The sequence below is a fragment of the Ambystoma mexicanum genome, chromosome 1p (assembly GCF_040938575.1).
Source record: "Ambystoma mexicanum isolate Mex_15411 chromosome 1p, UKY_AmexF1_1, whole genome shotgun sequence".
Lineage (NCBI taxonomy): Eukaryota > Metazoa > Chordata > Amphibia > Caudata > Ambystomatidae > Ambystoma > Ambystoma mexicanum.
The window spans coordinates 367,478,831-367,503,713 of record NC_090921.1 but is presented as its reverse complement, the minus strand read 5'-3'; the positions used below and the strand labels follow the sequence as shown (position 1 = coordinate 367,503,713).

Sequence of the window (24,883 nt, the reverse complement as noted above, 5' to 3'; positions counted from 1 at the left end):
TGAAGGTATCTTGGGGCAGTGCCTGCAAAGCACTTAAAAACCAAGTAGGATGCCTTAAACTGGACCCTTTCACAGATGGGAAGCCAACGCAGCTTCCTCCGAGCGTGCGATACATGCTCTCTGCGTCCTAAGCCACACGCAGCTCTGACAGCTCCATTTTGGACTGTCTGCAGCTTCTTTATGTTGGCCGCCATAGTACCGACCAATAGGCTATTGCAATTGTCAATCTTTGAATTGATGGTGGCTGTCGCTATCAGGGCTCTATTGCCTTCTGAGAGGTAAGGTTGAATTTGCCCCAACAGATATGTAGTGTGGGTGCAACTAGCACTTATATTGGACACTTGCTTTTCAAAATTTAAATTGCTGTCGAAGACCACGCCCAATGTCTTGAAAGAGCTGGAGACTTGCATGATGGCTCCACCCACTAGAAATGTTTCATATTGGGGTTCAAGGGTCTTAAGTTTGGCCGTGCTGCCAACAACCAAGATCTCTGTCTTCTTGTCATTAAGTGCCAAGTAGTTTTCTTGCATCCAGGTCTTTATGGCGTCATAAACTCTGGGGACCAGCAAGGAATCTGTCTCATAAGAGCCTGTTAGTTCCAGGATGATCTGGGTGTCATCTGCATAGTTTGCAAATTTGACACCCAGGCCATCCAGTAGATCAAAGCAGAGCTTGGAATAGATAATGCAAAGCAAAGAGGACACACTGGAGCCTTGAGGGACGCCACAACTAAGGACCAATTCCTCTGACTTAAAGACCCCCTGAACAACCCTTGTTCTCCTGCGACCCAGGAATGGACTAAACCAGTTTTCTGTTCATTTTGAACATCCTCCCACCTCAGTTAGCCTGTCCACCAACCTATCATGATTAACAAGATCAAATGTGGCAGACAGGTTTAACAGTAGCAGCATAGCCACTTTCCCCTGGTCAACAATTTTGGTTAACAGAGATTTGACATCTACCAGTGCCGTTTCTGTGCCATGATTTTTTCTAAATCCGGTTTGTCTGCCAGACAGTAAGTCATTCTCCTCAACAAAAGCATCATACTGTATGCAAGCGATTTTGTTAATCTTGAGGACACAGGGGACACTTGCAATGGGGCGATAGTTCTGAGGTTCCTGTGGATCAATCCCTTCCTTTTTCAATAAGAGGGAAATCCAAGCTTCCTTAATGCACGCTGGAACTATCCCTTCTTGAAACAAGTGGTTTTTAAAAGGCGTGCCAGGGACGGCTATGCTTTATTATTGCTACCTCCACTGGGACTGTCAACAACCTAATTAGCTCTTTGTGCAACTCAGCATGATGTACCGTGGACCGATCACTTCTTCTAAACCCCCTAATTTCCCCACTTCCCAACCCTGAGTACACTGTGGAGGTAGCGTAAGCAGAGTCGGAGAATATGTTGACTACATGCCCTTCTGACATGTCTAATGCTCTTATTAGGGCCACCAATTTGGCCACCTGTGCAGAGTAGTGAGCCGGCAACCGCACCTGCAAGCAAATTAGAAATTCTCCCCCTATGTGGTCCACCAGTGCGGCACCTGTATGCCTGCATCCTGTATTGAAATCTATTGCTGACGACCCGTCAACAAAGATCATGTCTCCTCCCACTATTGCTTGTTCCTTCACCCGGGGGTTCCCTTGTGATATATCCATGTAAGATGCGCAGTCGTGAATGTATTCTTCTTGCTCAGTGGGTTGTGCTATGAATTCTGCTGGGTTCACCACGCAACATCTGACAACCTCGATTGTTGGGTTTGTCAGTACTATCTTGTATCCTGAGGTCCCTTGAGTCGTTAACGTGGATTTTGACTTCTCTAGTATTGTGAAATGAAAGTGATCCACTCCATTGTTATCATTGCTGCCGTCTCTATTGCAAATGTTTATTGTAAAAAAATGGACACCCCTGGAGTCGGAACCATGTGCTAGAGTATAAAGTGTATCACGAGGGGGGTAGCAACCAATCTAATTTTTTGCATACTGTTAGTTGTGTATGTTAACTTATTCTGCAAGGTTGTGATGGTGTTGATGAAGTCACTAGTGACCCCTACTTCATTCAGGTATAAAGGTGCAATAATAAGGACTGCTTGTAAACAAATAACACACTTATTGCTATCCTTATTTGAATGGCTTACACATGCGATTTATTTCAGCACTTGTTTGCAGGTGAAATGATACTGCATCACTGGGTTTAACAGCAGTATAACAGTCTGCTGTAGCATGCCAGGGGTTTGTACTCCTGTGTTTTTTTCTGAGTCAGGACCGTAGTCATCACTGTGCTGTCAGAATTGAAGAACAAGTACAATTTCTTATATTTGGGGGTTGCCAACACTGGTGCATGCGCCAGTGCCCCTTTGAGTTTGGCAACATTGTCAATCATTTTTGAGGCCCACTTAATGTGACTCTTTACCTTCTGTGCTTCATTTAGTGCCTGTAAGAGGGGCTTGTTAAATGTTGATTAGTAAAACACCCAAGTCCTGCAGTAGTTGCGCAGTCCTAGCAATTGTTGCATCTTCAACTCCTCTCTCTCCTTCCTCCCTCCCTCACACTACATTGCAAAGAAGTCCCACTTTCAGCTCTTCCTTCTCAAAGGAATTCTACATTTTCTCACCTTCCCCCAGAAGCTCAATGTCACCCGAGCTCTGGTTCTCTCTATGCTTGACTATTGCGATAGCCTCCTCCTGAATTTACCTTCTTTCTCTCTGTGACACCTCCAGCTAATCCAAAATAGGGCAGCAGGACGTATCCTTTGGCTGAAGCCTAGGGGCCGCTTCTCTCCAGCCCTAACAAGTCTTCACTGGCTCTCAGTTGTTTCACTGATTAAATTCAAACCCCTCTGTATCATCACACTATCTGCAACTCTGCAACTCTCTCTCTTACTAAATATTCCCCTTCTAAACCTATGCGCACCTCTGGTACAAACTCTTTGTGTGTAAAGCATTTCGCTAAACAAAGGGCACAAAGTTGATTGCTTTCCTCAGCTGGCTCCCTTCTTTGCAACAGCCTCCCCCACCCTCCTCGTCTTGAGCAGGACTTTCTTGACCCTCCACGCCAAATTGCCCAGCTTCTGTCTATCCTTCTGTCTATCCTTAGCACTTGCCTCAACTCACCCTCCACCCTGGAGGGTAGCACTTACCATACATTGCACTTCACCTGTTGCTCCCCCATGAGAACCCCTGCACCTTATCTCAATCCCTCTCCCTTCTGCACGTTCACATTCACAAGGCATAGTATGTTTGTCCCCCGACCCCCCACTGCATTTAATATTGTTTTAATGTATTTTAATTGATTCTCATCCCCTTGTTCTCTCCCGGTTGCACTGTGGGTGCTTTGAAACAGTATTTACTTCCTGTATAAGCAACTAACAAACAAACAATACATAAATCAATACATTTCTTTCACTGTGCAGGGGTGTGGAGTCCTGTGTATTGTCTGTACCCTTTCTGGTGTTATTCTTCATCCTTCTGTGGATATTATTTGTACCAGACACACCACCTCTTCCTAGCAGTACGGTAATTTATTCTTATCAACTTTGTACTCCTTGTGTGCTAGCAGGGTCAAAAGAAGGATGGAATCTGCCCTGCACTGCTCCGCAGTTGCACTGTACACTAGGTGGTCATCCACATACTCTATCAAGATGACTGGCACCCAAGAATTGCTCAGATCCATCTGTATTACTCTGTTTAAGACACTGAGGGACTCATAGTACCACTGGGGTAACCTTGTATGTTCAAATCGGACACTGTGACAGGTAAACTCAGTGAGATACCTGGAGTCCGTATGTAATGTGATGGAAAAGAACACGTTCTTGAGATCAATTACAGTGAAGTATTTCGCTTTTGCTGGTATACTGCACAATATTGTGGCAGGGGATGGTATGAGTGGAAATTCTGCCTCTACCACGTTTTTCAGGAGGTGGGGTTCTGTATGAATCACCAGGGCCCTCGTTTTGCTTTTTTGATAGGGTATATGGCCGTGTTACATGGGGATTTTGACATCTGTATTATGCCATGTTGCCATAACGCGAGAAGTGTGTCCTAAATTCCCTCATCTGCTTCACAGGAACGGGGATATGGTTGCACCCGGGGCAGCAGTGATCTTTCTTTTAATATGATGCTGACAGCCCCTACTCCTATGAGCACTCCCATGTCATGGGGCCCCTTTGTCCACAATTTTTATTCGGGGACCGTCTTTAAGTCCTCTCCTGTGTAACTCACCTGCCTTTTATGAGTTCTGTCAGTTGCGGTGCTAACCTTTCAACCACTCGTATGGGGCATGGGATGTGTAGTTGGAGCACCACTGCTCCCTCCTCTTCCTCTTCTCCATCTGCAAAAAGCTCTACGTTAGCTAAGTTGGTCAACGTCAATGTGGGGTCGATACAGAGTACTGTATGCCATTCCATGTTGTCCTCATCCATCCCACATACTATCACCATGTCTTTTCTTGTGATCACCTCCTATGACTACAAAATCATTTCTGTGCTTGGGGCCTAATGCCACCAGGGCCTGAACAGCAATTCTGAAGATAATCAGAATGTCTTTCCATTGATCCCTGGCAGGCAACCAAATACTATCTGGACCCAATATATGAATACCTCAGGGTGTACAGGCCCACTAGATACATGGTAGGAGTGGAATACACCATACCATTTTCTGTAAATGAGATGGTAGCATTCAGCTTGATCAACAAATCCCTCCACAGGTTGTTTATGGGGGTATCTTTTGAATATAGTAGAGGGGCTACAAGGTGTTGTGTCCCTATCGTTAAGGGTAAATCCGTTGTAACTGGAACCATGACAATATCCTCGGGAAAGCCATGTGCGTCTATAACTTTGTTTGACAGTGGAAACTCACCCAACATTATGCAAGATTTGGTGGCCCCTGTATCTATCAAGGAGAGATCTGTCTCTCCCATATTCACTTCTACCTTAGGTTCCTCATGGGGGTCTTCAGTTACACCAAGGACTGGACGCCCACACACTTTCTGTGTGCTATCCTATTGGGGCATTATGTTCTGGAGGAACGGGAAAGGGATCCCTCCCAGAACAGTTATCCCTGTGTAGTGGGGCACTAAGTTCTTTCCCAACAATGTACCATCCTCGTGTGTATGTGTTTGCATTGCCTGTGTGGGTGCCCCTGGGATCGCTACTGGTCCTGCTTGGGCAAATGTCTACACTTTCTGGGGCGAGGGCTCTGGGGCTGTGCATTTCTGGGTATTACTTGCTGTGTCGATTGGTTCCCTAGCTGCGGACCCCTGGGATTGTAACATGATTGCTGTGCGAAAGGATACATTCGTACAAAATGGCCCTGATGGACACAGATAAAACATGGGCCAGTGAACCTGTAGCCTCCATCTCTGTATCCTCACTACCGTCCTGTCTGCTGGTATCCTCTTCCTTGTGGGTGGTATCCCATTTGCTGGTGTGCCCCTCCTTGTGGGTAAAACCTGGGCTGTTGTACTTCCCACTGTGATGTATATTCTGGCTGTCCGTACCCCCCATTGCTGTTGTCCATTCCCCACTGGGAACCACCCCTGTTGGGCGGGATTCACGTCTACAGGACCTGCGGTGAGTACCGCCCTGTCCATGTTGAGCTTTGCTAGCTTCTTTTGCACTAGCGTGTTCTCTGCCTTTATGGCATTATCTGCAGATTCTCTCTCCCTTTCTTGCTTCCATTTGCAATAATGTACAATAGATGCCTGCATCTCTGGCCACCCCTTCGCTTCTATCCCCACTACCTTGTCCAAAGAGGTCTGTACATCTGTGGGGAGACTTTGACCAATATGTGATGAATAAAGGGTATGTATTCATCCCCAGACTTTCATGTGTCTAGTGTCAATAGTGCTTGTATCTGTCATATATATTCTGTGGGATCTTCGTCTAGTTTCATCTTGCAGGCCATTACAGCCCCCCAATCCGAGGTTTCAGGATACATATTTCTTAATACTTTCCACACCTGTGTGCGGAAGCTATTGAAGGGCACCCCATCGTGTATCACTCTCTGTTGATAGCTACTTTAGTAAAGATGGTTCAAGGAGGAGGCTTTGAGAAGATTTCTTGACTGGGATTCTATGAGATTCCACCACTACAATAATATGATATGATATGATATGATGTGGCAATTATAATTAACCTGCACACAAGTGTTTCCAGACACGACAAGACAAGGAGGGGGAAACAAGGGAGGACAAAATATCAATCTTACTAGGCCTTGTGTCATTCAGATCGTGCAAGTGCAGGGAAGAGCGAAGGGGAGAATTGCCAGGGGGGAGGAGGAAGTGCAGTTAACTCACAAATGCAACCAGCCGGTGGCTCATAAGTGCAGAGAGAAGGGACTGTAGGGTTGAGGATACAGACCCTTAAGTGCTGGGGAGCCCAGAGGCAGTGCAAGGGCAACTGGACATTCAGGAGCCTGGGCCAGAGTTCAGCGGGTGACCAGGTGACCAATGCACGGAGCAGTCAGGTGCATCAGCAGGGGAGAGGGAGAGAGAAAGCGGAAGCAAAAAGGAAGGTCTTGAGTTGCTTCCAGAACCAGAGGTAGTTCTGCTCAAGTTTGAGAGAGGCAGGGAGACTGTTACAGAGGGCGGCCCCAGCTGAGAAGATAGATCTGCTACAAACTCTCTGCTTGCAGTAGTGTCTGACCCTCAGAGAGTTGGAGGTGGATGAGCGGAGTGCTAGAGAAGGAAGATGTTTTGGAAGGGAACGTTGCAGGTAGAGCAGTTCCAGGCCCAATAAAGCCTTGTGGACAATGCAGAGGGTCTTGAAATTGATGCTTGCAGCCACAGGGATCCAGTGATGAGATTTCAGAGATGGGGAGACACGATCCCTGGGCTTGAGGCCAGGGACAAGTCTCACAGTCCTGCTCTGGATAAGTTGTGAAGGTCGAAGAGTAGAGGCAGGAAGATTTTGAAAGAGGTTTTGCAATAGCCCAGCTTAGATAGATCTAGAGCTCTGGAGATATTGAGCTTCTGGGAGAAAGTGAGAAAAGGAAGATTACCTCTGAGGAGGTGAATCTGATAGTTTGACTTCTCAGAGACGTCGGAAATGTGAGGAGAGAAGGAGATGGTGGAGTCGAAGATGGCACCAAGATTTTTATTCTCCCAGGAAGGAGCAGGAAGAGGGCCCAGAGTGGGTGGCCGGAGAGAGAGAGAGAGAGAGAGAGAGAGAGGAAAGGAGGGAGCCGGTATCTCAATGAGGATGATCTCAGTCTTACTGGCATTAAGGCAGAGATCATTGGCTGCACACCATTCCTGAATTGCAGCCAGACAACGTGGTATGTGAGAAGACGCAGAGGCGGCTGAGGGGAGCCTGAAAGAGAGCAAAGTGTCATCTGCATGACATTAAAAATTGGAGCTAAAAGTAGTGATGTGGTGGGCAATAGGTGCCAGGTAGTGGGTGAAGAGCCAGGGAGACCTTTGGGGAACATCACAAGTAGAGTGAGAGATAGAAGAGAGGAAAGAGCCCAGTTGGACCTGAGAGGGTGAATCGGTGAGAAAGGTGGTTAACCAGGCCAGGGCCCGATCAGTAATACCAAGGTTGTCCCTGAGACGATTGAGCAGGATGTCATGGTTGACGGTGTCAAAAGCAGAGGATAGATCAAGGAGAATGATGACAGAAGGGAGATTAGAGAATGAAGAAGAATATCCCTTAACTGCATTTTTGAGACATCACATGAGAAAGATGTGCCCGGTGGTTCCTGTCTTCCCTTCAGATAGCACAGGTATCGGTACAATGCTCCTTTGTGATCTTCCCTGCATTTCTTTAGCTATCAGAATGGTTTTCCTTTAGTCTGTGAATGATGTCATCTGCATTTCAGCCCTTTCCCCTATTGAACCTTCTGTTACCCTCTCTATTACCTTGCGGATCACTACCCCTTCTAGTCATTTCCAACCCCGCTCTATGCGCTTGCTTTCTTCATCTGGCACATGTTTACATCCCATTCTTTATCCCTTGCCCCTCCCCCTTTCTTTATTGTCTGGGATGTTTGTATTCCTCTCCCCTTTTCCTTCTTTTTCTTAGCATATCGTTCAGAAGTTTTTATTTGCCTCTCTTACATTTCTTACCCTTTTCCCGAGCAGCCACTCTTACTTAAAGTATGGCTTCCACGGAGTTCAATTTTGCTGAGAATTGACCCCCTACACTCAAAAAAGAAACAGAAGATAGCACATGATAGCACAGGGTCAACGCACTGGTCTTGGAAGCAAGACCCCACAGAGCAACAGAGGTTCGAATCCCGGATGTGTGCTTAGAAACCGCACTCGTATCAGTATTAAGCAGGTTATAAAAAAACAATAAGTAAATAAGCGGGCCTTCCATCTAATCATGACAGCTTGTTACTCGCTGTATCACATTTCCCATGATCCTCTGCTCCTTACCTGTGTACCTCATCAGGCACCGTTTAGTTACCATATGCACTCAGGAGATATCACTTGACACCTTGTTTGCTCTTAATCGGGGAGTTTTGACAAGTCTCTCTCTCTTTCTCTCTCTCTCTCTCTGTATGTACTCATACATCTCACGTGATGCCATGTTTGCTCTCTCCCTCTTTCTTTCTCTCTCTCTTTTATTTAAGCGATTGCATCTGTGTACTCTGCTTTGTTCTCTCCTCCTTCACCAGGAGGGATGTTCTTTCCCCTCGTTTTCTTTTCTATGGCTTTTTCTTTACCTTTCTTTTACTTCTCAGTCAGATTTTCCTTCTGGGACAGGAATGGCTGGACGAACCCTTGGCTCTTTTACTAAGCTCCCAGGTGACTTTGCTGTTTCTGCCCCATCATCACAACGAGTCTGTGGAAAGGAGGAAAATGCAGTCACAACCTCTCTGCTCCATTCCTTTATTAGGCACACCCTCTAAACCCTGTTTGGGTCCCGCTCAGCAGCCTCCCATCTGGCCGGTTAGCCTCTCAGTAAGTGCCAGCTGGGTTCGGCACCCATTTCCCGCTGTAGCCACCATGACAGCATGTCATACTCCTGAAACGGGTACCCGTGTGTTATGCCAGCTCCCGGCAAGCCGCCTTGGTCGTTTACTGGGAGAGTCTCCCACTGACCACAGCGGCAAGTGGTCGGTGCAATGGGAGTGCGGATCCTTCGCCATCCTGCAGAGTTGACCTCAAAAGATGAACCTTGCTTCAGCGTTGGTTAGATAGCACTGCGAGCTGAGCGCTCGTTTCTGACGTCTGTGCGTAGCCTACAGACGCAGGTTTCCACCCCGGTGGTGCCCACTCAGCCTTTCATCAGTCTGAGGTCGATACAATGAGTACCAGGCAGTGGGTAATGATATGAACTGTTACTACAGCGCTGTGATGCCCTCGGGTGAGCTAGAGCTATATAAAACTGGTATTATTATTTGGGGGCGTAGCTCTTCATGCAAGAAGACTGATTCTTGACCCTGGCCAACCTGGGTTCCTGGAGCGTTTCTTCATTTTAAGGCTTTAGAAATCAATACAGCCTCTTTTTCTTTTGGAATTAGACTTTCTAGGCCTTGCTTATTCTTTCTTGTGTTTGTCTGTACTGCTTATTGCAAAATCTCCTAAAACTCACATGAGTATTCCTATTGGACATGTTAGCTGCCTGGCGATGACATTTCATCATTAAACACTCTGTTTTGCAGGTGCAGAGAGTGAGAGAGAGAATGAGAGCGAGATAGGAAGAGAACACAAGAGCGAGAGTTCAAAACAGAGTGAGCGTGGTAGGGAAAGAGTGAGATAGAGAAAGGCAAAAGAGTGAGAGAGCAAGAAAGATTGAGAGTAAGAGAGCGCGTGAGAGAACGGCAGATGTTCTAGAAACACTGATCATGCATACGCCAGGTGTTTCTTCATCCCAGCACGAACATTTCCCAAATTCGTAAACCAATCCTCTTCTATGTGAAGCCCAAGTGATGATCTTCCTAAAGAATCTTAAAACATGTGCTTTGTGGCTGAGCAGGGGGTGGAGTGCAGTGCTGCACAGCCTTGTCCCCTTGTATAGACACTGAGCATCCGCCCAACACACGTCTTTATCTGCTTCCTGATGTCTTCTGAAGGCCCCCTCCATCCCATTCAAGGAGCGTAATTGAGGATGCTGCACTGTAAGGGGCCTGTCATCCTCGAGTGCACACAAGGTTCAGAATAACAATGGCATCTCTATGTATGCTGACATAATAGGATGCTCAGAAGCTGTAGATTCGATCCTTAGGTGCATTGCGCTTTCCTCTGCTCCTGCTCTGAACAGGCACAGAGGAGCATCTGGATATTCGCTCTGATTTGTGAGAGTATCCTGTCTCTAAGTAAGAAAAACACCCCTAAATGCAAGCTGCCCCTCCACCCCACATCCAGTTCCCCGCAATTGAACAGTGCTAAAAAAAAAGGAGCATAAACATGTGCTAATGGGTGCACACCCGACTCTGCATGGTTGCAGATTCCTACATTTCGAGACCATTTGTAATGTTAAATCACATTGGAAAACAATAATGAAAAACATAAGCACACTGCATCAATGCATTTTTTAATTCATGGAACTATTTGCGTGTAAAAGGGGGATTTGCGTGCCATTCTGCCTGCAAATCCCCATTCATCAAACAGGGATTTGCGGTCAGAATGGCACGCAAATCCCCCTTTTACACGCAAATAATTCCACGAATCGGGAGTGAACAAGGGCGCAGAAACCTCTGCCTTGATTGCTCCTGAAATATATTGGAATCCTTGAGGGGTTTGACAATGTTTTTGGCATCTTCAGAGATGTAGGAAAACCAAACATACCCCCTCGCCCCCGCCTCTCTTTCAGACTCCCAGGATGGAACCTCCCCTCCCTATGAAATGTTACGTATGTAAAATGGTTCCCATGGATCTGACAGACTTCTTTGGATTTTACACATCACACATCACACAAGAATTGTTGTGCTTTAGCCTTGTACTAAGCGTTCACTTTTCTCATCCAACACAGAGGCCGAATGGAGTGCGTGGGGGGCCTGGACGCCATGCACCAAGAGCTGTGGCGGGGGCCGCCGGGTCCGGCGGAGAAGTTGCGCCAAATCGCCCATGAAGGACCCGTGCATCGGACGGAGCCTGGAGATGCAAAAGTGCTCTGTAGCCCCATGCCGAGGTATGAAGCCCCTGTTACCATTGCGTGCATCCAGCTTCCGGGGTGCAAGCCCACAGTTTTCTCAGGCAAGAAAAGAGACTGGGGCAAGGCCGACAGCTTCGACCTTTCTATCAGCAGACAGGTGCCACATATTTGTATTATTACAACATATCACAACTTTTATATATTACAGTATTTTCTAAATCATCCTACACTGTAACATGCCGCTGATGGTCTTTGCCTTGTAATTGAAAATTAAATTAATAATGCGTTAATACTAGTCTTTAAGTGTTCCACATAAAAGAAAAGAGGCACCCTAAGTGCTTTTATTCTGGCCTACTTTTTTGGGATGCTGTTGTGCTTAGAAACCAAGTGACTGAAAGGCGTACTTGTTTAAGATGTTTTTATTACACCAATCACTTATTAGGTCCAACTAGCCAATTACTTTTTGGACCTCGGATTTCATGGGCAGAAATGCTTTTTTAAATGAAACACAGAATTAGACGACACAACGAGCGTGACACTGATCCTGCTACTGGCTACATGTATCCCTCGATAAAGGGCAGAACAAAAGTGCCAATCCCAGTATACCTTCTATGACTTGTGTTTTTTCCAAACAGGTGGCGGGGGCCAAATCAAGATTGAGAACAAAAACCTGGCTGTGCTGCTGACGGCACACATGTTGCGCTAGATCCAAAGGTTGCCACGTCGTACATGCCACGAACTAGAGTTTAATAGGGTTGAGGACTGACAAAATGGATTAATCATAGTCTAAGAGGAAAGACAGAACTGGAGACTAAGTGCAGTTAATGATGCTGTTGTAGGTAGAAATATGGAAGGCAAGGTGGGCCTTGTAGTCCATATTGCCTTTCAATGCTTTTTTCAGGCTCAATTTTGAGCTTTCACAGTCCTTTTGTAAAACAATTCTAAAATGTGATTGAAACATATGGGTCTAATTCCAAATATGTCTGTACAATTTAAACAGAACCTGAAAAACGTGACTCTTGGGGTTTTATCTTGAATGTTTAAATCCCCATGAAGCCGAATTCTGGCAGAGAAAATGCTCACTTTCATCTACAAAAATTACATATGTCACAATCTTGGCTTTCAGCACACAAATTCCTTTCAGTCGGAAACATGCAGGCACATATTCCAAAGCGAGAGTCGACGTTTCTGAACAACCAAGAATTCAGCTTGATACTTGTGTAGAACAATGTAATGTTATACAAGTGCAGAAATTCTACAGGGGACACATGGCCAAAGTGTGGGTCATTTCAAAGAAATGTAAAGCCTATTTTAATGTACAGCATATTGTTAAAGAACTGTGCTCTAGCACTTTTAAGCGTCTATGCGCTAGATGGAATTACCAGTAAATATCTTAGACCAAATAACCGGACAGACCCAAGGGAGATGGTAAAATACTGCTTTAATCTCAATGAAAGAAAGCCGGTTGATATTGCTCCTATCAAAATAGATGCATGCATATTCACACTTTATCTTGTTTATACAGAGTTTATATACTTTTATATATGTCGTTTATAACATCATCCTATGTGGCATTTACAAAACCTATTAACGGGAGGGATTGGCTTAGGGGAACACGTCTACTGATAGAATTATATATGGATTAATATCTCATTGGCTGCCTCTTGTCTGTAGGACACGCCCTGAGCGAACACTAGAAGAAAGGTGTAGGCAAAAGGTCCTGTCGTGTGTGCTCCGCACGTTCCAAATAATTCGATGAGGGTGCGAGCTGCGGTGCTGTGGTCAAAGAACTGGGCATGCCTATCACTACCCAGTAATGAGTGTACTAGTTTTGGGGGATGACCCGCAATTCGCGCTCCACCTGAAAATATTAATATTTTCAGGTGGAGCGCGAATTGCGGATCATCACCCAAAACTAGTACACGCCCTGAGCTACGGCTACGTAATATACTGATTATAGCAGAGCATATGGCAGCATAGTGGTAAATGCAATGTTTTATGTAAAAGTGTGTGGCAGTCTTTATGACTGGTTGGCAACCCCATCCAACCTTGGACTTTTGGCTTGTTGGCAACCCCATCCAACCTTGGACTTTCGGCTTGTTTAGCAGCACGTGAGTGAAAACGAAACCTAGGTGCTCGAGATGCGTTAATTCATTTCTTGTTTTCCAAATTAGTCCATTGGGTGTCATTGACCTGATCCTTAGCCAAGGTCTTCTGTCTGTAGTTACCCTCAAGTCTGCTCACTACCCTGGAACATTCAAGGGAATCTGAGCAGACCACTATCTCCATCTTGGCTTTTAATGAATAGCCCTTGTTTTCGACATCTGAGTCACGTGTTAGGAGACCACGGTTTTGTCAATTTCAGCCTCTCATTTACTGCTATTTGATTTTATTAAACAGATTGCCATTACCCTTTCTGGTCTGTAGAGACTTGCTCACTCCACCTCACATAGGCTTTTGCCGTCATGTTTGTTCAACACTTGGCACCTGCAAATGTCCTCGTATCTCCTAATCTTAGCAGAAATATTCTTTACAGACATGGTCTGTTCATTCGACTTCTGTGTGCCTTCCACCCATCTCTCGAAATAGCCCCCTTGATCCCAGGCCAAGGTACTTCCTTATTCTGCACACGAAAATTGCTTCTTCACCAGTTCTTCAATTTTCAGACCTAGGCTCGTCTTTTGAGGTAGCAGCGTTGATTCTTAACACAGGCCATCGTCCATTTTCTTCGAATCAGTATCCTAAATGTGTATATACCTCTTTTTAGCAAGCTTCTATGTACCTTTTCTAGCTTGCATTACAGCGTATTTACAGTTATTGGTCAGCATATTACTTCATCATCTTATATTCATGATTACTTTGATTACTTCGTCTTTAGGCATATGTTTCTCTAAGTGCTTCAATTATATTGTCAGTCTTAAGTATTATCATGTCATTTCGGCATAGGTTCATATATCTTCTTTATGACATCATTCTGTTGTCATCGGACTTTACTTAGAGTCCGTCCATATTACCCATAACTGGAGTCTGGCATCTGGCATCTTGACAGCAGACATCCTTCCTGGTAGCAATCGTCTGCCTCTACGTGAGGGTATATTCTGAATGGTTGCCTGAGTGCATATCTTCTTTCATACACTCCACGCGGTATTGGAATGTTGCATGGATTCATGCATGGGTTCCCAATTGAAACTCTTCATCTGCTACTCCAATAGGACGGTGGTGAGGGGTTGGGGACCAGAGGAGAGGCATCCACCTGCTCCTCTACAGGACTGTTCCATAAAACTGTAGACATTTGGCAGTCTAATGGAGTCAGTCAAGAAACCTTTAAATAGCTCGCAGAGCTAAGTGGCCCCGCTGATATCTCCGTGCCACCTTCCCCCTTTGGGTTCCTATCCCAAGACTCATCCTCCAAAGCTTCAGACATCACTAACATGAGTTACATGCCCTAATGCTCATATTACGCATAGTAATTCTCATTACTCCTAGTGCACTTGTCTTGTCACTGCCCTTACAGTGAAGACTCCCTGCCTTCTACACACAAGTGAACCAACCTGTCCAAAATGTACTTACTCCCTAAGGGGAGCATACAGCCCCTCCCCTCCTTGTCTTGTCTTGTGCGTGTGTTTTCATCATCCCTAGCCAAGCAGGCAGAAGAAACCAAGATGAAGAGGTGGAAGGGACATAAGTACTGTGACGAGGAAGATGGTAATGATGATTATCATATGTAATCTGGTCATTACCTCTCACCCACCATACTCACAGTCCTTACTAAGTGAACATGTAGGAAGCGGTGTCTATTCTTCTGATGACTCGTAATAGATCCGGAACCCATGTGTACTGCTGGAACAGCGAATGCGTAGCACTGGACTGATGACCCGCATTACGAATACGAGATCATTGAAAAAGATCTGAAAATGGTACCAGCCTGGTGCACGACCTTCGTTGGTCTCAGCATGTTCACAGAAAACACTGTCAGTGGACAAGGAGTGGCAAGGCGTTATCACCCCCTTAGGGAGCAGAGTTAAATACATTCCAGTACATTTTAGGCAACTTCATTGGTTTCTGTCTGGAAGGCACAGAGCCTTCCCTTACTAAGGACTCTGACAAGACCAGAAGCAAAGCTAGAGGGGGGCTGCAGGGCCTATAGCCCCATGTCCTTTGATTGTAGCCACGGATAGAAGCTCAGGGGCTACTAGCCAGTTCCGAGTCCCGACAGTTCCGACATTAGCTTAGTCCGGGATCTTTTCCAGGCTTAGCAACACATTTGGATGAGACTAGGGTGGATAGAAGGTAATGAACGTTGTGTTCCTAATTAAAAGAGATAATAACAGTATAGTTACACCTTTTCATTCATGCGCAAATTCCACTCAGTAGGAATATAGTTCTTGAGACTGTGTATTAGTATGAGTGGGTGCCCTTTATGATGAAAAGTGTTTCAACGGACTTCGCCGTCTTTTTCAAATCAGGGCTAATTTGTAACCCAAATTAAAATCAAATAATAGGCAGTGCCATTCATTAATTATTGTACAGTCAATGCAAAGAAAAAGGTATCAAATGTAACACAGACCTCAAGGAGGGGGGATTGGGGAGGATTGATTCGGATAGACAGTGAGCCATCAAGCATTAAAACAATAAAACAATAAGAGAAAAGGTAAACATCAACGTAATATCAAAACATAGACAGATGGGAAAAAACAAAGAAAATATCCATGAGTTCATTTGTCTCTTGCGCATTATTTTGCAAACTTGAAAACAAATAGTGAATGATCTCAAACATGGAACAGAAGAGAATTTTCTCTTACCTAATGATATTGATTTCTAATTCGGAACGTGGCTTTTCAGCAAGGCAAAAAAGTCATGGGCTCAATCCCAACCTGCCAAATAAATTGGGCATAATTTGTTCTATGTTAATACAACTGATATTTCATAACTTTAATAATTTCACTCTAGATGTTAACAAAACATACTCTTCGCGCAGCTCTTTGACCAACTGAATGGCACATGAATGCGCACAAGATGCTTTAAACATTCCTTCTTCCTTTTTTTATCATATGGGCACGTTTAAACTGTAATCAAGAAAGCAGTATTACTCTAACCACTGATTTATGAATAGCCAGTTGTATTAATATAGAACTAACTACCTTCACATAAACAAACACAAGATGCATTAAACCTTCTCACTTCTATTTTACCACATGGGCACATTTACACTTTACTCAAGAAAGTATAATTATTTCAACCCATATACTTATGAAAAATCAGTTGTATTAACATAGAACAAATTATGCCCAATTTATTTGTCAGGTTGGGATTGAGCCCATGACTTTTTTGCCTTGCTGAAAAGCCACGTTCCAAATTAGAAATCAATATCATTAGGTAAGAGAAAATTCTCTTCTGTTCCATGTTTGAGATCATTCACTATTTGTTTTCAAGTTTGCAAAATAATGCGCAAGAGACAAATGAACTCATGGATATTTTCTTTGTTTTTTCCCATCTGTCTATGTTTTGATATTACGTTGATGTTTACCTTTTCTCTTATTGTTTTATTGTTTTAATGCTTGATGGCTCACTGTCTATCCGAATCAATCCTCCCCAATCCCCCCTCCTTGAGGTCTGTGTTACATTTGATACCTTTTTCTTTGCATTGACTGTACAATAATCAATGAATGGCACTGCCTATTATTTGATTTTAATTTGTATTACAAATTAGCCGTGATTTGAAAAAGACGGCAAAGTCTGTTGAAACACGTGTCATCATAAAGGGCACCCACTCTCAAGAACAATATTCCTACTAAGTGGAATTTGTTTTTTTTTTTCTGGCATATGAATGAAAAGGTGTAACTATACTGTTACTATTAGTTTACAAAATGGAGTGGAGGAACCAAGTTTTCTCCGTTGTTACGCAATTCATGCAACAAACATTAGCTTTTCGACAAACAGGAGGGTGTGAGGTCTACCCTGATAAGTGCCCATTGGGAAAAGGTTCCTCAACTGAATTTGCTCCTAATTAAAAGAGTGTTGTGATATTTGCCTTCATCAGGTTGGGTCTGACACTGTAATCAAGTGAGTTCCTCCCTTGTATGCCTGCTGTGCATAGAAGGAATTCCAAGGAATATATTGGAGGACGAGTCCAATGGTAGAGCGTCCATGGACGATTCTTTCTTTCATTTGCGACCCATCTGCAGACACAGCAGAGACAAGTTGGGCAGTGCCTACACGCACGCACGGAGTGAAAGGCAGCGAAACCGGGAACCACCCTTGTTCCTGTGCCTTTTACTCAATGCACGCGTGCACTGGGATGAAACCCACCGTGCACAAATACATAAGGTTGGCGGATGTATTGAAGGCAGCCATAGAGAGCATGATGGTCTCGTTTGTTTACATGGATTGCACCCGGTTCTTGCTGGCACAGAAAAGGCCTGAATCTAAGCGCCATGTCAAATTAGAAAACTGTCATTTCGTCCTCGAACAACACTTTTCTTATTTGCTCCATATTATACGAAATTACACTTTTATAACTGTACATGGAACTCGGAATCAATACCCTAAATTAAATTGTTCGGATTGGATCAGAATCACGCGAACCCGGGCGACATGCAAGCGCTACAGGCACTCCAGTGTGCCACTCACGTGCATAGTGCAAACGCTGCGTCGATCCAAAATATACAGATGACGGGAAGAAGCAGAAAGACTGAATCTTATGCTTTTCCCCTTTACCCACCCATAAACATAACCGCCTGCATCTGAACTCCATGTAAAATAAGAAAAATGTCATTCTGTGATGGAAGAACACATTTTGTATTCGCTCCATATTCTATGCTTTCATTCACAAAGGCACATGCTATGGGGCAAATAAGAAAAGTGCCAGTCTATTATGAATTTTGACGGTTGTGGATGAAGTGTTTAACTAAACAGAGTCTCATGCACATGCTTCTGTGTTTTTAGTTTGCCAGCTTGTGTGCCCCCTGGGCCAGGCATCTCAAGACTGCAGCCGGTGCACCTGTGATGGTCACGTCCTTCTGGGTAGCGTTCTGAGCACAGATGGGTCCTCTCTGGCCAAAGCCAACATCACACTCAATGAGAAGACGTTGGTCTCCGTGGCCACATCGGATCAGCGAGGGAGATTCATGGTGCCCGGTGTTTGTGCCAATGGCAGCGTCAACGTGACCGTCTCGCTGGCCAATTACATACCGGTAACAGTGCAGCCTGTGCTGAACGGATCAGAGACCTCCTATGTGACAGCCATTTTGCAGAGAGCAGGTAAGAGTCCAGGCAGTGCTTTCATTGATAGACTTTTGATAGTCCTTTATGTCACGTTATTTAGCATTTTCAAATCACAGTCTGCCATTAACACTGCTTCTACCGCCTGTTGTCTGGCAAAGAGGCCGTGTAGCAGACAGGCTCATTTAATAAAAAAGATTAAATTGCATGCAGGGGCCACCAACTTTAGCACTTACGTTGGGTTCCCTTTATGCACATTTGAAAAGTTCACACGATGGAGTAAAAAACAATATGGGGCATACGCCTAGTTGCTCTTTAGTTTTCCTCTTGGTCTTGTGAAGAAATAAATGATGCCTGCAAATGATGGTTTGCAGGCAGCATTTATTATGGAATCTGCCTGGTCTGTAGCTCCTAAACAATGGCATATTCCATAGGAATCCATTTGTTTCACACCTGCATAAACATTTTATTGTTATTATTATATTTATTGAACGCAGACCTAGCTTCGAGATGCAACTGAGCGCTTTACAGTGCTTTTCAGAGGTAACAACAGAACAGATATACAGCGCAGGGTAGGATACAGAGGGGCACTGAGGATGGGTACAGCTCTACTGGGAAGGAGAGTGGCTGGCACCATCTAGCACATTATGATATATTATTTATAACGCGATTAATACCCAGCGGTTTCTAAGTGAGGACCCAGGGATTGAACCTGTGTTGCTCCGTGTCGTCTTGCTTCTAAAATGAGCATGTTGCCCCTGAGCTATCCACACAAGACAAATATTTTATATATGTGCATTATAAATCAGTAGTCGAAGTGTACGAAAAGAAGTAGTGGAACTATGTTCCCTATTGGCCTGCACCGCTCCCCACAAATCCCATCACCACGCCCCCTCCTATACATAATACAAACCCCAAAACACATGTGCCTGCTGTTTAAGGGAACGTCCAGTGCAGTGCACTGAAAGTGCAAGTTTCATCTCCTTGCTACACTTTTATTTTAAAACGAAACCATCCGGAACGGTTTCTTTTTAAAATAAAAGTATAGGAAGAGTAAAACCTAATTAAAAGAAGTATAGGAGCACTGCTCCTGACCGCTCCTGCCCACTTCGACCACTGTTATAAATACCCTATAAATAAATAAAATAAATAGCGAGTCAGGTGTCACGAGGAGCGACATGGTGGCCTATGTTTTGTGGAGGAGAGATTCCTTGAACAGGTGGTCCTTGAGTGCTTTTCTAAATTGTAGGAGCATGGGGACGAGTCTGATGCTGACGGGGAGGAGGTTCCATAGTCTTTGGGCATAGGAAGAGAAGGCTTGTTTTCTGGTCTTTTCCATTTTGCAGGCATAAAATGAAAGGCAGTGACAAGATGGAGGAGAAATGCACAGTGAAGTCCCTATCTTCGCTCCGTGCCCCTCCTCTATCTGGTCACTGCTTCAAAATGGCAATAGGTAAACCAAGACGTAAAAGCATTATGCCTTGCTTTTACTCCCTGATTCACCAGTCTACCTTATGTACAATGATGATGAGAGTGTTCTCTGCTGGTTGTGAGAGTCCCTGTATTTGTTTGAGTAGACACAAAGAGACTGTGCATTGACACCTCTTGTTACATGTGGCTGGGATTTAAAATTTGAGCACATATATGTGCTGAGTAGTTGGCGTGGTGTAGTCTGTGAGTAGGTTTGGTTTAGGAAGCGTTTTGATGATTGTTTGAGACCGTAACGTGATGTCTCGTAGGATATTCCAAGGGTTGTTTGCTTGTGGATGCTCAGATGTCCTTGTCATTGTTTAGGTGAGGGGGCATTTAGTGGAGTCTTGGGTGTAGTAATCTTAGTTCCATGTCTGTACATCTGAGCATTTACATCTTTATGAATTGGCATCTGTGCATTTGTATTGTTTTATTTTAATAGTGGACCCCCCACCCCCATGCGTTCCTCCATTTGAATTTTTTAATACCCCTTTTAATCTTTTTCAGCTGGTGAGAAAAACTGGTGGAAAGGTAGAGATGCAAATGCAGTAGAAGTAATGTATAAAGTTATACATACACATATGTAAAGACTTGTCAATGCAATATTTGAGGGGGTGCCCTAGTTCATAGACCTTTGACCTGCCTACGTTCTTCCATGTTGGCTTATTTTTAGAGGATCCCTCGGTCACACATCAAGGGCGTTGTTGAGTCTTGCAGCTTTCTCCATGCTGAAGTGTGTGTGTGGAGGGTGCAAAGCCGTGGGTGGTGATCTAGAATTGTTGCTGTGGTTTACCAGTGAATATGTGGGTTCAGTGTGGAAGTTGGCTTCTAGGAGTAGTGATCCCTTGTGCTTCTCCAACCAAGCTTACTTAACAAGCTGGAAGTAAATAGTGCAGTTTTCATATTAATGAATGTCACTGGCCAGCGGGAATTAGCCTATCATGTCAGAAGTGGTGACACCCTCCACATTGAAGGTAGGTATCACAGCTTGGGCCCTCAACACCAGATGCACGGGCAATACACTGGCTGAGCCCTGTTATGTTATGTTATGGTATGTTATTTTATTTGTAACGCGCCAAAGCCTGTGGGTATTCGGGCACTGAGAGACAGAAACGTAGAAATTCAAGACTGCTGAAAAATTCACTCATACTGGTTAAAAAGCACTGTTTTCAGCTGCTTTCTAAATTCAAGATAATTTTCAGTTTTTCGTAGGAGTACTGGTAGGGCGTTCCAAGCCCTCGCTCCCTGGACATGGAAGGCCCGACCAAGACCCTGAGCGCATATGACCTGGCATTGTTTCAAAAAGAAACCCTCAGCTGATCTCAATTTTTTTTTTTAGGGTGATAGGTGTTTACTCGGTCCTTCAGGTAAGCTGGAGCATTCCCATATATGCATTTATGACAAATGGACATCAGCTTAAATTGGATACGGGTTGCCACTGGTAACCAGTGTAGTCTTTTCCTTGCGGCAGTGGTTGTTTCGGATCATTTCATCTGAAAGATGATACTTGTGGCTGTGTTCTGAAGTTATTGTATTTCTTGAACATCAGACTTATTTGCACCTCCTAGTAGGGCATTGCAATAGTCCACATGTGGAAGGATCACTGCCCTCACAAGTTTGCTTCGATTTTCAATGAAAACCATGGGCGCTACTTGCCAGAGCACCTAGAGATGGTAGTTTGTATTTTTTGTGATCGCGGTTACATGGGCATTACAATCTAGGCTTTCTTCCATATAAGTGCCCAGGGTCTTGACTTTAGGCACAAACTTTATTTGGCTGCCTTCAATCATAAAGTTGTTGTACTGGCTTAGGCTAGTTCTTGCTAGTCTAGGACCGAACAGCATAAGCTCTGTTTTATCTGCATTCAAACACAGCCAATTGGTTGACATCCATCTTTTGATGGTCAAATAAATTGCATCCAGCAACAGTTGGTCCTTCTCATAATCCCTGGTAACTTCTAGAACCAGTTGAAAATCATCTGCATAGTTACAGAAAAAGATGTCTAATAATTCCAGTTCATAACACAATGGCAGGATATAAATATTAAACAGCAGGGGGGAGAGGCAGGCCCCCTGTGGCACTCCACAGGTGATGGTTTCTACCTCTTAAGCACTATTGCCCCAGTAGACTCGAGAGAGACCACCTTCCAGAAAGGATCTAATCCAGGTAATTGCCTCCGTAGAGAGTCCCCCGACCATGGCCTTGCGTTCGAGCAGGATTTTGTGGTCTAGCAAGTCAAAAGATGCTGATAAATCCAATAACATCAGCAGCCCTGACCTGCCATGTTCCAGCTTTTTTTTTTTTATTCTTTTATTTGCATTTGGTTCATAATACACAACAATTCATGCAGAACCCTTACAAAATTTAAAATATTACAAATAATCATTTTACAATTACAAAAATAGCTCTAATTCATTCTCAATGTGTTTACAAAAACTTGCCAATTCATATATAAAGGGTTTGTGACATCCCTGCATCATTCTGGTCCACAAAACTTCAAGGCAGTCCTCAAATTCAATTTCCGCAAATTTCCTCAATTTGAGTGTCCTTATATTCTTAAAATGCGGACAATACAGTATAAAATGTTTCAACGTTTCGTACGATTCGTTACATTCAACAAATCGACATCCCACGCGATCATTTAATTTATTCATTTCCCAGTTTTTAGTCCGTTCCCGTGTATGGTATAGATTTAATCTAAAGCGAATATATACCTTTCGGATATTTTCGCAAGGGAATAACAAAACATGGTCATAACGTGGAATGCGCTGTTTTACATGCATACTGTATTCCTTATACAACACATAGGTTTTAATTAAATCAATAGTAATACACCAATCCATTTCAAAGAGTTTTTTCTTAACAAAACCGGGACGATATTGCATGTCCTCAACGGTTGTATTTATATTATCTAAAATTTGTTGCATTTTCAATTGATAATTAAAAAGGGATTTTGGAGTTTGCATGCCCAGCATTTTATTTAAATCGATATACAATGAATTAATAGGAGGATAATGAATTTTAACATAATTGGACAATTGTCTCCATTTCCAACGAGTTGATAATGAAACCAGACCCAGTTCATGTCGAATAATGGCATTAGGAGTTGACATCGGGAGAAACATTGCAGATTTTAAAAGAGAACCCTGTATACTATCAAGCACGCTAGTCATGTCACACAGACAAATATCTAATGTGTACAATATGACACTTTCGACTTTTAATGTCATGAAGTCTATTAGCGGGATTAAAGAGAATTTGCAGTATTGGCTATAAATCCTTTTCATTTGGGACAACAGTGGTCGAGTTTTATTTCTAATAATATTTGACCATGCGTTAATAGAGTTAAGGGCTGATATATAATACCCTAAATAGATAGCGTTGTTCACACGGCAAATTTGCGTATTCAATATTTGCCATCTAAAATTCGCGTTTTTTGATTTCACTCCAAAGGTCATAATGGCAGTTTTTGCTGGGTTAGGTGTCAAATTATGTGCTTTTGCAAAATTCTCAAATAATGAGAGTTTGGTTTGGAGCCCTACTGGAGTAGGGTCAAACAAAATAATATCATCAGCGAATGCAATCCATTTCAAATGAATACTCCCCACTTTAACAGCAAACAAATCGCCCTTTTCCCAATTTTCACCGAGATCGGATAGGTATAAATTAAATAAGGTAGCCGCGAGGTTACAGCCCTGTTTCACACCTATTGTTGTACGTATAGGGGCTGTGGTCCCACCTTCTGGGGAGATTCTTATTCTATACGAAGTGTTTGTGTGCAACTTAATAATCCAATACATCAACACAACTGGAATCCCTAACTTCAACATTTTCTTCCACAGTAAATTGCGGACCACCGTGTCGAAAGCAGAACTCATGTCAATCATTGCTATATATACAGGATTAGAGTTCCTTTCTTTTACTCCAGCAATAACATGCGACATGATAAAAGCATTTAGGGTTGTACTCATAGACTTCCTGAATCCAGTTTGATATTTCGAATACATGTCATTCGCCCTGATTACTTTCTCCAATTCATTTAAGAGAAGAATAGAAAAGATCTTAGCCTCAGAATCAATTAACGATATTGGACGATAATTTTCTGGGAGAGATGGATCACCCTTTTTAAAAATAGGTACTATATTGGCGGTTAGCCAAGAGGGTGGAACTTCCCCAGATTTAATAATAGAATCAAACTTAAGGTTTATGATGTCAGCCCACAACACGGGATCTGCCTTATAAAGACAGGGGGGAAGGCCATCAGGTCCTGTGGCTTTTGAATAAGTCAACCTGGAGATTGCCCATATAATATCGTTGCAATCCCAGTTCAGCCTTGGGATATTAGAATATTCGAGAGAAACATCAGGGACAAAGTGAAATTTGCAAGGTAGTTGGTATTTAGCCTTTATGAAAGTTTGCCAAATGTGCTCAGGAATACAATTTAACGAAAACGTTGCCACGCGTCTATTATCAGCTTTCAGAGTGCGCCAGATTACTCGTGTGTCATGAGCTAAGATGGCACGAATTAATGTACAATTTGCATCGTTATAATTTGAAATACGAGCAGATCTCAAGTTATGTTTATAGGCTAATAGTATTCCATTCCTCCTTGTCTTACTAACTTCACTGCCCAAGTTGCCTTTCTTTAAATATCTCAATGCCCTGTTCTTCTCCCTTTTTAATAGTTTGCATGTATGATCATATGGATGTGCATGTTGCACATTGCTTTGTATATTGCCGAATCGTTCAAGAGCTGTTGCAACTATATCTGGATAATGCATACACAATGTATAATCATAATTTCCCCCTGCACTTCTGATCCTCTCAATCTCTGAGGAGATTTGTGTAACAACAAGGTTACATATTCCTTGGTTCCATCTGATGGAATGGAAAGGACGATCTATTTCAACCACTGCCAGGGTTATATTAGGTATAAGCGAATTACATTTTAGTTGAAAAAAGGTAGAAAGTTGTGCATGATCGCCTATCTCAATCCGTCCTATTTCTAGGGGTGCCATGTGCATAAACAGATTATGAGATACAAATATATAATCTATCATTGATTGCATTGTTCCTCTTGACCATGTATTACCAAGATTCATGTCGTTTCTGACCATTAAGTCCATGTCCCACTCTGTGAGGAGTTCTCTAAGT

The 24,883-nt window shown here is 43.6% G+C and overlaps 1 protein-coding gene across 1 annotated transcript in view; it reads left to right on the top strand.

Moving 5' to 3' along the window:
- The window catches only part of CILP2 (cartilage intermediate layer protein 2), a 246,031-nt gene that overhangs the window by 143,365 nt on the left and 77,783 nt on the right, over positions 1 to 24,883 (top strand). Inside the window, exons 5-6 of the mRNA XM_069649049.1 lie at positions 10,916 to 11,074; positions 17,984 to 18,298. Coding sequence (XP_069505150.1) covers positions 10,916 to 11,074; positions 17,984 to 18,298 — 474 coding nt within the window. The remainder of the gene's footprint in view (positions 1 to 10,915; positions 11,075 to 17,983; positions 18,299 to 24,883) is intronic.